At 45.4% G+C, this 17522-nt stretch overlaps 1 protein-coding gene across 3 annotated transcripts in view; it reads left to right on the top strand.

The window, feature by feature from the left end:
* Positions 1-17522, top strand: part of LOC139562201 (spectrin beta chain, non-erythrocytic 1-like) — a 138800-nt gene that overhangs the window by 46900 nt on the left and 74378 nt on the right. Inside the window, exon 3 of one of the 3 annotated variants that reach the window (XM_071379661.1) lies at positions 3895-3977. The exons of 1 other annotated variant lie outside the window; for it this stretch is intronic. In XM_071379661.1, the coding sequence (XP_071235762.1) occupies positions 3895-3977 (83 nt within the window). Of the gene's footprint in view, positions 1-3383; positions 3978-17522 lie in introns of those variants that run through there. One more of the 3 variants, XM_071379659.1, reaches the window with a different exon arrangement.

Below are 17522 nucleotides of genomic sequence, written 5' to 3'. Positions count from 1 at the left end.
GTCTCCTGCATGTATTTTTTATCTTGTGTGCATGCTTCAGGTGATACAAATCTGATCTCACAACCAGTGGTTTGAGAAGTTGATGCAATTGTACTTTCCCATGGACATATTGTCTCACATTCCTACCGCCAAAAGGACCAACCGCACAGACAACCGTTAAAGTACGTTGAAATATAATTGTATTCAACATTCTGGCTTGTAGAGGTCATCAGAGGAAACTTTCCTTATCCAGATGCAAAATTTCTGCACAATGGTGAATTCGATGCAATTCATCATTGGGTAAACAGGCAAGCATTTAGCAGATACGTATCCAAAGCGACTTAGTCATACATTTTACGTATGGGTGGTCCCGGGAATCGAAACCACCTGTCCAGGCTTTGCAAGCGCCATTCTCCGCCAACTTAGCTACAGATTTCTTGTGTATTCCCTCTGGTCCCAAAGAACAACAGGTAGGCATACATGATAACACAGACCTGTGAAGAGGTGATTTATAGAGAGAAGTGATACGACAGAAGATCAGTCACTAGGGCAAAGCCATGCCATGTCAGACTGACTGGGCCCTAACCTGGAACTGTTTTTGGTGTATGTAGTAGAGGTTGACCGATTAGGATTTTTCAATGCCGATACCGATTATTGGAGGGCCAAAAAAGCCGATGCTGTTTTTATTTTTTTTATTTTTATGTATTTGTAATAATGACAATTACAACAATACTGAATGAACACTTTTCTTTTGCCTTAATATAATACATCTATAAAATAAATTTAGCCTCAAATAAATAATGAAACATGTTCAATTTGGTTTAAATAATGCAAAAACAAAGTGTTGGAGAAGAAAGTAAAAGTGCAATATGTGCCATGTAAAAAAAGCTAACGTTTAAGTTCCTTGCTCAGAACATGAGAACATACGAAAGCTGGTGGTTCCTTTTAACATGAGTCTTCAATATTCCCAGGTAAGAAGTTTTAGGTTGTAGTTATTATAGGAATTATAGGACTATTTCTCTCTATACCATTTGTATTTCATATACCTTTGACTATTGGATGTTCTTATAGGCACTTTAGTATTGCCAGTGTAACGGTATAGCTTCCGTCCCTCTCCTCGCCCCTACCTGGGCTCGAACCAGGAACACATCGACAACAGCCACCCTCGAAGCATCGTTACCCATCGCTCCACAAAAGCCGCGGCCCTTGCAGAGCATGGGGAACAACTACTCCAAGTCTCAGAGCGAGTGACGTCAGCGATTGAAACGCTATTAGCGCGCACCCCGCTAACTAGCTAGCCATTTCACATCGGTAACACCAGCCTAATCTCTGGAGTTGATAGGCTTGAAGTCATAAACAGCTCAATGCTTGAAGCACTGCGAAGAGCTGCTGGCAAAACGCACGAAAGTGCTGTTTGAATGAATGCTTACGAGCCTGCTGCTGCCTACCATCGCTCAGTCAAACTGCTATATCAAATCATAGACTTAATTATAACATAACACACTGAAATACGAGCCTTTGGTCATTGATATGGTCGAATCCGGAAACTATCGTTTCGAAAACAAAACGTTTATTCTTTCAGTGAAATACGGAACCGTTCCGTATTTTATCTACCGGGTGGCATCCCTAAGTCTAAATATTGCTGTTACATTGTACAACCTTCAATGTTATGTCATAATAATGTAAAATTCTGGCAAATTAATTATGGTCTTTGTTAGGAATAAATGGACTTCACACAGTTCGCAACGAGCCAGGCGGCCCAAACTGCTGCATATACCCTGACTGCTTGCACGGAACGCAAGAGAAGTGGCACAATTTCCCTAATTATAAGAAATTCATGTTAGCAGGTAATATGAACTAAATATGCAGGTTTAAAAATATATACTTGTGTATTGATTTTAAAGAAAGGCATCGATGTTTATGGTTAGGTTTGGTGCAACGACAGTGCAAAATCATCACCCGTTTGGCGAAGTAGGCTGTGATTCGATGAGAAATTAACAGGCACCGCATCGATTATATGCAACGCAGGACACGCTAGATAAACTAATATCAACCATGTGTAGTTAACTTGTGATTATGTTAAGATTGATTGTTTTTTATAAGATAAGTTTAATGCTAGCTAGCGACTTACCTTGGCTTCTTGCTGCCCTCGCGTAACAGGTAGTCAGCTTGCCATGCAGGCTCCTCGTGGAGTGCAATGTAAGGCAGGTGGTTAGAGCGTTGGACTAGTAACCGGAAGGTTGCAAAAACGAATCCCCAAGCTGACAAGGTAAAAATCTGTCGTTCTGTCCCTGAACAAAGCAGTTAACCCACCGTTCCTAGGCCTTCATTGAAAATAAGAATGTGTTCTTAACTGACTTGCCTAGTTAAATAAAGGTGTAAAAAAAATAAAAAGCGGTGTCCAAAAATACCGATTTCCGATTGTTATGAAAACTTGAAATCGGCCCTAATTAATCGGCCATTCTGATTAATCGGTCGACCTCTAGTATGTAGTCATGTTAGGCTGACTGCCCTGTGAAAACCAGCAGCGGTGTTTAGATATATTACAGTATAAATAGCCAGGAGTAATGGTCCAGCTAGGGGAAATTCGCATGAGCTTTGGGGAGTAGAAACCTTTTTGTTCCCCCCAAAGCCATGCCTTCCATTTTAAAGCTGATGATGAAATCTCATACCATAAAATGCCTGGAATTTGAGAAAGACCAGCTTTGAAATATATTTAAGGGGGGCTTTCCGCGAAGGGGTTTCAGATGGGTGGGAGCATTGTGCAGTTGGACTAGTCTAACAACTATAGATGTCCATTCTTGTCAGAGGAAGAGCCAAGCAAATGGACATGTATTGTTTTTTTGATCAATAGAAGTCTCAATTTTGTGCAATAACCCCTCACTTCAAGCGGTGGGTCAGGTGGACTACATGGCTAAATAATGGAGAGGACAGGACTGGAGAGACCTGTTCACTGTCTAGGATATTATTACACAGAGCTAATTCTTCCGGTTTTGTATGGCCGTTCAAAAGTTTTAGTGAGGCCCACACACTCGTGTGAGAAGGAGGGGGAGGCGCTTTACCGTGAACTCTAACAGGATGTGTTGGCAGGACACAGTCAGGAAGTTTTTTTGTTTGTTGCATGAGTATCTATGATTCAATGAAATATGGGATGTTTTGTCTCTTGATATTACGAATGTGCTTAGAAATGGGGAAGGTCTCGGCCAAGTCTCCTCCTCCCCCTTTCCATTTGGTACAGCCCTCTGCTCCTCTTTCCCTCCCACTCCCCCTTATGGTAATGAAGCTGTGACATCACCACTAAACACAAGGGCTGTGAGTGGCTGCTAAAGAAATTCCAGGCTGCTGGCTCCTCCCACCCCTCCCTAAGGTTTGAAAGGTGTGCAGTGTTTGAGCAGTCTTCCGCTCATTGCAGGAGTACAGAGTCCAGCGTGCTTTCTCTGAATCAGTGTGTCTCTCTCTCTCTCTTTCCCTCTCTGTGGCTTTTACCACATTGGAGCGCAGCACTATCTTTCTCATTGTGCATGTTGGAGTGTTGGCAGCCTGCTTGTGCTGTGTGAGGATGGGGGGATGATGGTGGAAGGGAGGAAAGAAGTCTGAGGCAAGCGTGATGCTGCGGTGCTGTTGTGCCAGCATTTCACCCCGGGGCTGACTGCTGCAGGATCACCCACAGAGGGACTTTTCCAGCTAACTTCTTACATCTCAGCCACCATTGGACATTTATATTTTAGAAGGGGGGGACCAGCGAAACCTCTTCAATCCACTTTCCCCAGCCCTTTTATTTTCTACTGGACTGATGGCGCTACAGAGGGCGACCAGTATGCCTGGCCCCTTGTCCCCAGGGCATCTCTCTCCAGGGTCCCACTCCCCAGGGGCCCTGTCCCCTTCTTCTGGGCCTGGCCCCTCTCTAGCCTCCAGCCCTGGCCCTGATCCGGGCTACTCCGCTAAACAGGCTGCCTTCAACTACAACCAGCTGGAGGGCCGTTTTAAGCAGCTGCAAGGTAAGACTAGCAGGGAGGATGGGCAGAGCAGATCCCAGGGCTGTGTTGTCCTGCGTTGCTATGCACGCTAACGTTAGTGGATGAACAGCGGCAGGCTCTGTGGTATCAGGCTCGTAAAGACGTGGGATTTCATGGTGGCAGGTGAAGCACTTGTACATTTCAGGATGATGGGGACTTTGTGTTGTCTGTCTGATAGGAGGTCCCTGCATCCTCCTTAATTCACTGAGTGGGAGAGGAAGAGCGCTTCGAGATCATGAGGTAATGCCGGACGTGTTCCAGCACATAATGAAATATTGAGGTAGTGCAGGGAGGGAAGAGAAGAGGACTGGGTGACAGCTACACGTGTAAAGAGATACCTTTTTAGGGAGACCATGGGGGGGGAAGCAGGAAGGAAAGAGCCATTTTAAAAATGTGCCTTTCAGATAAGACCGTACACCCACCCCCTTCTCAACACTAATCTTCAACCCTCTACCGTAGCGCTCCCCAAAACACCAAACAACATGGCTGTAGCTATTGGCTGTTCCAAGACAACAGTGGCAGGAGAGGAGAGCTAAGGAGAGAGGAGTTTTGTAAGCAGCATTGTGCTGGAGGAGGAGAGCAATAGCATCGTGCCATGTTAGACGGTGTTGTGGAACTATTTGACAGTGTAGGAGAGCCCTAACATTGCTCCGTGTTAGATGGTATGTTTTGGAGCTGTTAACCAGACGGGGAGTCTCACGTTGCCTTGTTTTGCAGCACATTAGAGGATGAAAGAGGGCTTTGATGAGCACACTCCACTGAGCATGCTCCCAACAGAGGGAAGAGCATCTGAGCCTCTCTGTCCGGTGCAGTCTGCCTGCATGCCACAGCATTGCCTGCTCATTGAAGTGTGTTTGGGTCTGTCAGTGCTGCTTTTGTTCCCCTTCTCATGTGCAAAACCTAAAGAACAAAGTGGACTCTCTTATCTATGCATAGTCACTTTACCCCTACCTACATGTACAAATTACCTCGACTAACCTGTACCCCCGCACATTGACTCGGTACTGCTACCCCCTGTATATAGCCTCATTATTGTTATTTTATTGTGACTTAAAACTGTGGTTTAGTTAGTAAATATTTTCTGAACTCTATTTTCTTACAACTGCATTGTTGGTTAAGGACTTCACTGTAAGTATTTCACTGTAAGGTCTACACCTGTTGTATTCGGCGCATGTGACAAATACAATTTGATTTGACTTCCATCACTCAAGTTTGCTGAGATAGAAGTTGTGTCTCAGTGAATAATACAAACACAGCCTAAGAGCTTCTGTTCTCTCTGGTGGTTTCTGTTTGTTGACTCGGGTCCTATGGGCTTGGTTGGTTTATTCTTTATTTAACCAGGTGAGTTGACTGAGAATACCCTCTCATTTGCAGCAACGACCTGGGGGAAAGTTAGTTGTTGTCTTGTGCGCAGAGCTATGACATACCAGGAGGTCACAACAGGAACTAACATGAGGCACTGGGTGGAGCAGGGGACAGATGTTCAGAGCAGAGCGCGACACACACAAACACAGAACACACATGCACACACTTGCCGGCACAGCCAGAAGAGGACTGGCCACCCCTCAGAGCCTGATTCCTCTCTAGGTTTCTTCCTAGGTTCCTGCCTTCCTAGGGAGTTTTTCCTAGCCACTGTGCTGCTTCATCTGCATTGCTTGCTGTTTGGGGGTTTAGACTGGGTTTCTGTATAGCACTTTGTCATCTGTTGACATAAAAAGGGCTTTATAAATACATTTGATTGACAGTCTCATGCAAAAACCATGTACAGTATGTGTACACACACACATAAATCATTGCAGACGCCAGGGAATGAATGAGGGATATTATTTATGATATTAAGATACTTTATTAGTTTACATAGTAAAATATGTTTGAGATGAGGTGTTAGTGAATGATACATGTTGCTGTCAGTCCCTTCACGCTGTGGTTTCATTAGCATGCTAGTGACAGACCTGAGGCTTCTGGACCTCCTCAGACACCCTATGGAACCCATGATTTTACGAGCCGTTGTCACCGTGAGACTGAGTGTCCCCTGATTTTTAATATGAATCACAGCATCTCTGATGGCACGGAATCTTTCACTCCACACAGAGATATGGGACAGGGAGGTACACCGCCCAAGTATTGTGGCAAGGCTGAGAGAGTGCAGTGTTGAAATGTGGCAGATTTGGTCTGTCGCTTATTGGACTTTTGCATTAGCTTTCTCTGTAGTTCACAGAATGGTGCTAACCCAATTAACAATTGTCCCGTTTGGCTACATATGTGTCTGCGTTCAGCATGGAGAACACTAGCTCATGATAAGCGCTCTGTGTGTACCCACTTCGGTGTTTAGCACTGGACTTGAAGGCAGCAATTTTAAATGTTTGGTTTCTGGGGCCAGTCCATTTGTAGTGGGCTCTGTGTCAGCTCTAGTGCCTCACTGAAAGGATTGCTTGGCGCTAAATGTGTCAGTTCAGTGAAACCACTCCTGATAGCGTTATCAGTTTGGTAATGCCACAGCCAGACTACACCACCACCATGTGCTGTCAGGGTCATGATGAATGAATAAACAACTATTGAAATGGATGACAGGGTGGAAGAGAAAGGAAGTTGGCATCTTTTATTAAAGTGCCAATCAATGCTGCATTCCCAGCGCAAGGCAAACAATGGCACAGTGGAGAACCATGCCTGTTGTGCTGCTTTGATTGTACTGTATATCGAAGTGATGAAGAGGCTGTTAGTTCCCATTCTGGTTTTATTTGTGCCGCAATGCTACTATAATGAAAAACAGTATCTGTCAGGTCAAGTGTTTTACTGGTGGTAGTACATACAGTATTTCAGGTGGCAGAACATATTTCAGGTGGCAGAACTGTATGTCTTCAGATGTCACACTACACCAGAAGTCTTATATCCTTCTTGGTGGTTGTGTAGGAATGGAAGGACTGGGAGGCCATAGTGCCACAGTTCTGCTCCCTGAAGGATGGTGTAACATGAGCTTGGTGGAAAGTGTAAATCCTGCATTTCCTGGTTAGGGAGGTCCAGAGAAAAACTAATGGCAACCTGATGACACGCCAGGCCTCCCAAAGGTCTTAATGATTGATTTGTCTCAGAACAGGAAGACTCCGGTCTTTGCCATTCTTAGAACTTCATTTCAAAATGGCTACCAGCAGGTCCATAAATAACAGACAATTACAGCAATGACGGAGGCTGTGTTTATCAGACATGAGGTAGAAAAACCCAATGCTGCTGATGCTTGCATTGAATTCATCTCTCTATCCATCATATGGCCTCATATATCTGTCTGGCAGTGAAAGTACTGGCGCTAGAGGAAATGACAGACATTTGGCAACATACAAAGTGAGTTTGGATAGTCATAAGTCTTCTGGGAGGGAAGAAAAAATTCAAATGCTCTAAAGGGCTGTAGACTTTATGAATATCAAAAGTAAGGTCACCAGATGGGTGTGAGGTAGTCATAGTTACACTGTACAGGCCTACAGGTTCAGGTTGAAATAGTTACACTGTACAGGCCTACAGGTTCAGGTTGGCATAGCTACACTGTACAGGCCTACAGGTTCAGGTTGGCATAGTTACACTGTACAGGCCTACAGGTTCAGGTTGGCATAGTTGCACTGTACAGGCCTACAGGTTCAGGTTGGCATAGCTACACTGTACAGGCCTACAGGTTTAGGTTGGCATAGCTACACTGTACAATCCTACAGGTTCAGGTTGGCATAGCTACACTGTACAGGCCTACATGTTCAGGTTGGCATAGCTACACTGTACAGGCCTACATGTTTAGGTTGGCATAGCTACACTGTACAATCCTACAGGTTCAGGTTGGCATAGTTACACTGTACAGGCCTACAGGTTCAGGTTGGCATAGCTACACTGTACAGGCCTACATGTTCAGGTTGGCATAGCTACACTGTACAGGCCTACAGGTTTAGGTTGGCATAGCTACACTGTACAATCCTACAGGTTCAGGTTGGCATAGCTACACTGTACAATCCTACAGGTTCAGGTTGGCATAGTTACACTGTACAGGCCTACTGGTTCAGGTTGGCATAGCTACACTGTACAGGCCTACATGTTCAGGTTGGCATAGCTACACTGTACAGGCCTACAGGTTCAGGTTGGCATAGCTACACTATACAGGCCTACAGGTTCAGGTTGGCATAGCTACACTGTACAATCCTACAGGTTCAGGTTGGCATAGCTACACTGTACAATCCTACAGGTTCAGGTTGGCATAGCTACACTGTACAATCCTACAGGTTCAGGTTGGCATAGCTACACTGTACAGGCCTACAGGTTCAGGTTGGCATAGCTACACTGTACAGGCCTACAGGTTCAGGTTGGCATAGCTACACTGTACAGGCCTACATGTTTAGGTTGGCATAGCTACACTGTACAATCCTACAGGTTCAGGTTGGCATAGTTACACTGTACAGGCCTACAGGTTCAGGTTGGCATAGCTACACTGTACAGGCCTACAGGTTCAGGTTGGCATAGCTACACTGTACAGGCTTACAGGTTCAGGTTGGCATAGCTACACTGTACAGGCCTACAGGTTCAGGTTGGTATAGTTACACTGTACAGGCCTACAGGTTCAGGTTGGCATAGCTACACTGTACAGGCCTACAGGTTCAGGTTGGCATAGCTACACTGTACAGGCCTACAGGTTTAGGTTGGCATAGCTACACTGTACAATCCTACAGGTTCAGGTTGGCATAGCTACACTGTACAATCCTACAGGTTCAGGTTGGCATAGTTACACTGTACAGGCCTACAGGTTCAGGTTGGCATAGCTACACTGTACAGGCCTACATGTTCAGGTTGGCATAGCTACACTACAGGCCTACAGGTTCAGGTTGGCATAGCTACACTATACAGGCCTACAGGTTCAGGTTGGCATAGCTACACTGTACAATCCTACAGGTTCAGGTTGGCATAGCTACACTGTACAATCCTACAGGTTCAGGTTGGCATAGCTACACTGTACAATCCTACAGGTTCCGGTTGGCATAGCTACACTGTACAGGCCTACAGGTTCAGGTTGGCATAGCTACACTGTACAGGCCTACAGGTTCAGGTTGGCATAGCTACACTGTACAGGCCTACATGTTTAGGTTGGCATAGCTACACTGTACAATCCTACAGGTTCAGGTTGGCATAGTTACACTGTACAGGCCTACAGGTTCAGGTTGGCATAGCTACACTGTACAGGCCTACAGGTTCAGGTTTGCATAGCTACACTGTACAGGCTTACAGGTTCAGGTTGGCATAGCTACACTGTACAGGCCTACAGGTTTAGGTACAGCTATCAAATAAGTGTAGCCTACCTGTGTGGTTTTGGAGCTGTGCCATTTGAGGAATGTAGCCAGGTGCTTGGGTATGTCACACATGACAGGTGTATAAGGAATGAGACCGTGTGATGTTGGTATATCAGAGGAATGTAGTTGAGGACATGTCTGGTAGGGACACTCTTAGATAAGCTCGACTAAACCATTAATCAAGATATTTGTGTGATCATAGATAGAGCAGACGTTTCCTTGAACTAAATAGGCGCCAACTCTTCCCCAGATGACCTTCTATTGTTCTCTGTGGATGTGATAACCCCAAGGCCCTATTATTACACTGTAGCCTACATAATAATATTATGTCCCTAACGGCTGCCCTGAGAACAGCATTGCCAAATACTTTAATAGAATTGTACACAAGGACAAAGTCCAAACTTTGTTCAAGAGCTTCAAGTGGCCAATAGATGCTAGTCAGCCTCAGCAGGCCATTCGAGGCCACGCTACACTTCCCTGTCTGATGGGACTGTCAACAGACCCATCAGGCCTAGCAGAAAGCTTGCCAGTTCCAGGCCTTGGTAGCCAGCGTCAGGAGGGAACTGATTTAAAAAGCTGCTTTTGGCCAGCAGCAGAGCAGGGCCCACCCTGAGCCAACAGTCAACCAACCGCCTCAATGACACTCTGTTCCGCTCTTGGCTCCAACTCTCTCCGATTTGGAGAAAGTCCACTGGGTGAGACACTGGTTGAATCGAGTGAGGGCCATGTCAGAGGCCATATCTGCCTTATAGGAGACTGACTTACTCCCCTTGAGCCACACTGCGTGGAACCCCCTAAACCCCATCAGGGGACTCCGGATCCCCCTGACAAAGGAGGTCGCATTGGCCCATCAACTCCACAATACAGTGTGGCTTAGACTGTTATCAATGGGAGTGGAGTGACACTGACTGGGAATGCTGAGATGACAGGCAGACTCATTCAGCTATCAAGAGAGGAAACAACCCAGGCAACAGAAAAGGAACAAAGCTCATTGGATGGCCTGGATTGAGATGGTATCAGTATTGTCAGATGTAATTGGTTGTCAAAGGCCTGCTTGGCCCTGACTCTGTTTTGGAGCGGTTTTGGACAGTGGGGTGTCCCTGCTTCTAGTTGAGATGTGCCGGTTTTCAGATGTTTCCTGTGCAAATACCCACGTACAAATACTGACGTTTTAGATTGGATCTTTGCATAACTTAGTTTATTTTGTTATTTTACAGTAAAACACTGAAATTGAACACAGCGTCTTAAGATGAAGGACTGCCAGGAAGATAGTACTTCCCTGCTCCCACCCAGGACATTTACTCTAAACTGTGATGAAGGCCCCCAGCATCCATCAAGGACCCCACACACCCCAGCCAAGAGCTGTTCTCTCCCTTACCGTCGGGCAGACTGTATTGGACCATCAGGTCTGATACCAACGGGCTCAGAGACCGTTTCTATCTACAAGTCATCAGACTGCTGAACACTTGAACTGGACTGACCACATGCTCTGATTCTCCACACCTTAGCACACATGCGCTCACTCATGAACACAGACATATACATACGCATACATTCATGCTACACACACATCACAACTGCTGCTACCAGACTCTTATTATACTGCTCAGTTAATACGCTGCCCCCCTTCCCCAATACATGTGTAAACATTGGACTATAAATTGTGCCTTCCTGTATTATACTTATGCAAAATATATATACAGTGGGGAGAACAAGTATTTGATAGACTGCCGATTTTGCAGGTTTTCCTACTTACAAAGCATGTAGAGGTCTGTAATTTTTATCATAGGTACACTTCAACTGTGAGAGACGTAATCTAAAAAAATATCCAGAAAATCACATTGTATGATTTTATAAAGTAATTAATTAGCAATTTATTGCATGACATAAGTATTTGATACATCAGAAAAGCAGAACTTAATATTTGGTACAGAAACCTTTGTTTGCAATTACAGAGATCATACGTTTCCTGTGGTTCTTGACCAGGTTTGCACACACTGCAGCAGGGATTTTGGCCCACTCCTCCATACAGACCTTCTCCAGATCCTTCAGGTTTCGGGGCTATCGCTGGGCAATACGGACTTTCAGCTCCCTCCAAAGATTTTCTATTGGGTTCAGGTCTGGAGACTGGCTAGGCCACTCCAGGACCTTGAGATGCTTCTCACTCCTTAGTTGCCCTGGCTGTGTGTTTCGGGTCGTTGTCATGCTGGAAGACCCAGCCCCGACCCATCTTCAATGCTCTTACTGAGGGAAGGAGGTTGTTGGCCAAGATCTCGCGATACATGGCCCCATCCATCCTCCCCTCAATACGGTGCAGTCGTCCTGTCCCCTTTGCAGAAAAGCATCCCCAAAGAATGATGTTTCCACCTCCATGCTTCACGGTTGGGATGGTGTTCTTGGGGTTGTACTCATCCTTCTTCTTCCTCCAAACACGGCGAGTGGAGTTTAGACCAAAAAGCTCTATTTTTGTGGTCTCATCAGACCACATGACCTTCTCCCATTCCTCCTCTTGATCATCCAGATGGTCATTGGCAAACTTCAGACGGGCCTGGACATGCGCTGGCTTGAGCAGGGGGGACCTTGCAGGATTTTAATCCATGACGGCGTAGTGTGTTACTAATGGTTTTCTTTGAGACTGTGGTCCCAGCTCTCTTCAGGTCATTGACCAGGTCCTGCCGTGTAGTTCTGGGCTGATCCCTCACCTTCCTCATGATCATTGATGCCCCACGAGGTGAGATCTTGCATGGAGCCCCAGACCGAGGGTGATTGACCTTCATCTTGAACTTCTTCCATTTTCTAATAATTGCGCCAACAGTTGTTGCCTTCTCACCAAGCTGCTTGCCTATTGTCCTGTAGCCCATCCCAGCCTTGTGCAGGTCTACAATTTTATCCCTGATGTCCTTACACAGCTCTCTGGTCTTGGCCATTGTGGAGAGGTTGGAGTCTGTTTGATTGAGTGTGTGGGCAGGTGTCTTTTATACAGGTAACGAGTTCAAACAGGTGCAGTTAATACAGGTAATGAGTGGAGAACAGGAGGGCTTCTTTTTTTATATTTTTTTTATACATTTTACCCCCTTTTCGTGGTATCCAATCGCTAGTAATTACTATCTTGTCTCATCGCTACAACTCCCGTACGGGCTCGGGAGAGACGAAGGTCGAAAGCCATGCGTCCTCCGAAGCACAACCCAACCAAGCCACACTGCTTCTTAACACAGCGCACCTCCAACCCGGAAGCCAGCCGCACCAATGTGTCGGAGGAAACACCGTGCACCCGCCCCCCTTGGTTAGCGCGCACTGCGCCCGGCCCGCCTCAGGAGTCGCTGGAGAGCGATGAGACAAGGATATCCCTACCGGCCAAACCCTCCCTATCCCGGACGACGCTAGGCCAATTGTGCGTCTCCCCACGGACCCCCCGGTCGCGGCCGGCTGCGACAGAGTCTGGGCGCGAACCCAGAGACTCTGGTGGCACAGCTAGCGCTGCTATGCAGTGCCCTAGACCACTGCACCACCCGGGAGGCCCAGGAGGGCTTCTTAAAGAAAAACTAACAGGTCTGTGAGAGACGGAATTCTTACTGGTTGGTAGGTGATCAAATACTTATGTCATGCAATACAATGTAAATTAATTACATTAATTAATATATTCCACTGTCATTTACTTTGTTTGTATTCTTATCTTTTATAATTTATTGTTGTGTTGTCGAAGGAACCTGCAAGTAAGCATTTCACTGGACGATGTATACCCTGCGTATCCCATACAAAGTACTCATACATCTTCAATAGTAGGTTCACGCTGGTCTTGCCTGTCCTCAGAGAATAAACAGACTAACTTTCAGATTCACCAATCAACTGAAGTGTTGCTACATGGGGTCCTCTTTCAGGTCACAACCGTTGAGGCTAAACTGCTACTCTTAACAGAGCAGAGCAAGGCAGGCTGATCTGCTGAATAATCTTTGTAGGCAGAGGCAGCTTTGTTACCCTCAGAGAAGAGGTTTGTCTCAACATGACCTGTATCGAGAGCCTTGGCGTTTTAACGTTGTGAAGAAAATAAACAAATTAAGTGGTGTTGAGACAATGTGTAGGCGAGGCATCCACACTGTCAGTACCGCGACCGACTTGGTAAGTACCAGGGCTCGAGCCCACATTCCAGCCTGGTGAAAGGCATGGGAGCAGGGATTTTGGTCCGGATGCGTTGGGGAACGTGAGTTTTGATATGTATATACAATCCAGATCAAACAGCCCAAAGCCATGTTTGTGTTAGTTCACTCTCTCATGACTGTTATGAAGACTGAGTTAGACTAAAGCAGACCAGGCTGGTCTGTCTCTCCAGTACGCTACAGGGTGTGGCTGGAAGAGAGAGTGTCTGTTTTGTGTGTGTCTCACATGAGAGGGTCTCAGAAAGCCCCTAGTTTCAGAAGCATCTCTCTCTTATTTATATATATATATATTAAAGACAGATGTTTGGTATAATGAACTTTTCTATCTCCAGGCTTGTGGGCTTTACCTCTGCTAGAATAGCACCTACACACAGCCTTGGCCTCTGTATAGGGGAACATCGGTTATTGTAAGACGTTTCATTTTATATCTGGGTAATCTGCAATACTGACAGAAAAAGGAGTGGACGTTTTAGTGGAAGTCCATAGCTTGTCAGTCAGAATGAGCTCTAGTTTCAATATGGAAAACCCATTGTCCTAATGTAATATCCAAAGTAGCATATTGTACAGTACATGCTGTTTTTGTTTCACTGTAAAATGTGATATACAGTGAGTGGACAAAACATTATGAACCTGCTTTTTCCGTGATGTACTGACCAGGTGAAAGCTATGATCCCTTATTGATATCAACAGTTAAATCCACTTCAATCAGTGTAGATGAAGGGGAGGAGACAGGTTTGAGACATGAGTTGTGTATGTGTGCCATTCAGAGGGTGACAAAATATTTAAGTGCCTTTGAACGGGGTATGGTAGTACAGTAAGTGCCATGCACACCGGTTTTTCACTCAACAGTTTCTCGTGTGTTTCAAGAATGGTCCACCGCCCAAAAGACATCAAGCTAACTCGACACAACTGTGCGAAGCATCCCCGTGGAAAACTTTCGACACCTTTGTAGAGTTCATGCCCTGACGAATTGAGGCTGTTCTGAGGGCAAAGGGGGGTGCAACTCAATGTTAGGAAGGTGTTCTTAATGTTTTGTACACTGTGTAGAGCACGTCTAAAAAGCCTCTTCATCCTTCCTACAGAGGTTTAAATGGGGACTAAAACTAAAAGCTGCTGCTTTCTTAAAACTTGGTCAGTGTGTTTGCTTTGGATTTCTTCTCCATCCCTAAAGCAACAGAGAAGGTCTAGGATGAGCCTCTCCTCTCCCTCCCGCTCTCCATATGACGTTCTGACTATGCCGTAGTCGAGTCTGCTTGCCATCCCCTCACTCCACCAAGGAAGACTCATTAAACAGATTAACAGCACTAATATCTCCTGAACAGCCCTTGTTCCACATGATGCAGGATTTCAGAACTTCTTAAAACACATGAGTGGAAAATGTTGACATGTGAGCGATTATGTAGCTGTTCATATATTTTGGTTCTGCTCAGAACGTTAGCTAGGTGGCAGTCGTACTTGAAATTATGACTAATTCATTGCTTGTAGTATTTATTGTCACTCTGAGAATTGTGCCGCATTCCCTGTGAACAGCATCATGTGTTCTTTAAAACTACATCAGAAGGCTTGTCTTACTCTTTTAGCTAGTACGGTATTCTGTCTTTGATCAAACACACAGCTTTAGATACAAAATTGGACAGTAATTTGTGGACCTAAGCAAATCATACGCTGTATTCTCAGTCATATCTGTTGCCGTTGGCTCTTCTCTGAATGAGTGAATAGTCATCTAGAAACCGGCTGCAAAAATGATGAACAAAGTTCACTCACAGATGTGGTTATGAAAGAGCATACAGGAAACACTTTATACATTCTTTCATTTTTCAACTGGAATCCTGAGTGTATCAATTGAGTAATAAACTAACAGGAATGATATTTCCCTTGTGAGGCCACACAGCTCTCGCTGTAAATCTCCTCTTAGCTCTGTACTAATACAGTGAAGGGAGACATGCAGTACTGCTCGAACTAGCCGTGACGTACAAACTGACCGGAAAATGCTGTTTTTTTGTTGTTGTTGATTGGTGGCTGTTTTTATGGTTAATGCTATCTGGGATCCTTTGGACTTGCGTACCATAAACCCACCCTAACCTTAACCCTTACCTTAACCATTTACAATGTCAACTTCAATGGGGTTAGGGACATCCCAAGGATCCCAGATAGCAAGGACCCAATTTTTATATTCCTGTTAAGTAAATTAGGGCCCTGTTGAGGGGCCTGTGTCCCAGCTATGATGTGTAGGCCCAGCAGAAAGGGCTTTGACACTGTGGCAGCCTTGTTTGTCCTTCAACTGCTCTCTCTCGCTGGTATTGGGTGTGCACCCTGCCCGGAGCAGGAAGTTGAGAATTGGCAGATTTATAAGGGGAAACACTGTAGCTTACATTTAGAGGGAGGCCAGGATAAAACATTTGGGAAGATTTCCCCAGGGGTGTATACTTGGTTTAGATGCAGGGGTGCACAGCTGTGTCCTGTAAAACAGCACTCTCTAGCTGAACGAGCAGGGTTGTGTAAACCTACAGTTAATCAGTCTGTGTAAGTATAAACTGAAGTCATCTGAAACCTTCTATCCATCCTTTGTCATTTGCACAGCTATCTTTAACAGGACAGTGCCACAGAGTATTCCCAATTGAATACACTTAAGGCGTCCGTATTTAAAAATATATATATATATATTTCACCTTTATTTATCCAGGTAGGCCAGTTGAACAAGTTCTCATAACTGGCCAAGATAAAGCAAAGCAGTGCGACAAGAACAACACCACAGGGTTACACATAAACAACACAATATAAAAATCTATGTACAGTGTGTGCAAATGTAGAAGAATAGGGAGTTAAGGCAATAAATGGGCCACAAAGGCAAAATAATTACAATTTAGCAATTAAACTGGAGTGATAGATGTGCAGATGATGATGTGCAAGTAGAGATACTGGGGTGCAAAAGAGCAAGAGGATAAGTAACAATATGAGGATGAGGTAGTTGGGTGTGCTATTTACAGATTGGCTGTGTACAGGTACAGTGATCGGTAAGCGGCTCTGACAGCTGATGCTTAAAGTTAGAGGGAGATACGTCTCCAGCTTCAGTGATTTTTGCAATTCGTTCCAGTCATTGGCAGCAGAGAACTGGAAGGAAAGGCGGCCAAAGGAAGTGTTGGCTTTGGGGATGACCAGTGAAATATACCTGCTGGAGCGCGTGCTACGGGTGGGTGTTGCTATAGTGACCAGTGAGCTGGCGGAGCCAGTGGGTTTGGCGACGAATATGTAGTGAGGGCCAGCCAACGAGAGCATACAGGTCGCAGTGGTGGGTAGTATATGGGTCTTTTGTGACAAAACGGATGGCACTGTGATGGACTACATCCAGTTTGCTGAGTAGAGTGTTGGAGGCTATTTTGTAAATGACATCGCCAAAGTCAAGGATCGGTAGGATAGTCAAGTTTACGAGGGTATGTTTGGCAGCATGAGTGAAGGAGGCTTTGTTGCGAAATAGGAAGCCAATTCTAGATTTAATTTTGGGTTGGAGATGTTTAATATGAGTCTGGAAGGAGAGTTTACAGTCTAACCAGACACCTAGAATATATGGACAACTACAAATACCTAAGTCGGAACCTTCTAGAGTAGTGATGCTAGTCGGGTAGGAGGGTGCGGGCAGCAATCGGTTGAATAGCATGCACATAGTTTTACTAGCATTTAAAAGCAGTTGGAGGCCACGGAAGGAATGTTGTATGGCATTGAAACTCGTTTGGAGGTTTGTTAGCACAGTGTCCAAAGAAGGGCCCGAAGTATACAGAATGGTGTCGTCTGCGTAGAGGTGGATCAGAGAATCACCAGCAGCAAGAGCAACATCATTGATTAATGCAGAGAAAAGAGTTGGCATTAGAATTGAACCCTGTGGCACCCCCATAGAGACTGCCAGAGGTCCGGACAACAGGCCCTCCGATTTGACACAATGAACTCTGTCTGAGAAGTAGTTGGTGAACCAGGCGAGGCAGTCATTTGAGAAGCCAAGGCTATTGACTCTGCCGATAAGAATGCGGTGATTGACAGAGTCGAAAGCCTTGGCCAGGTCGATGAAG

The sequence above is a fragment of the Salvelinus alpinus genome, chromosome 32 (genome assembly GCF_045679555.1).
Source record: "Salvelinus alpinus chromosome 32, SLU_Salpinus.1, whole genome shotgun sequence".
Classification (NCBI taxonomy): Eukaryota; Metazoa; Chordata; class Actinopteri; order Salmoniformes; family Salmonidae; genus Salvelinus; species Salvelinus alpinus.
The sequence above is the reverse complement of the archived record's forward strand: the minus strand, read 5'-3'. Positions and strand labels throughout refer to the sequence as shown.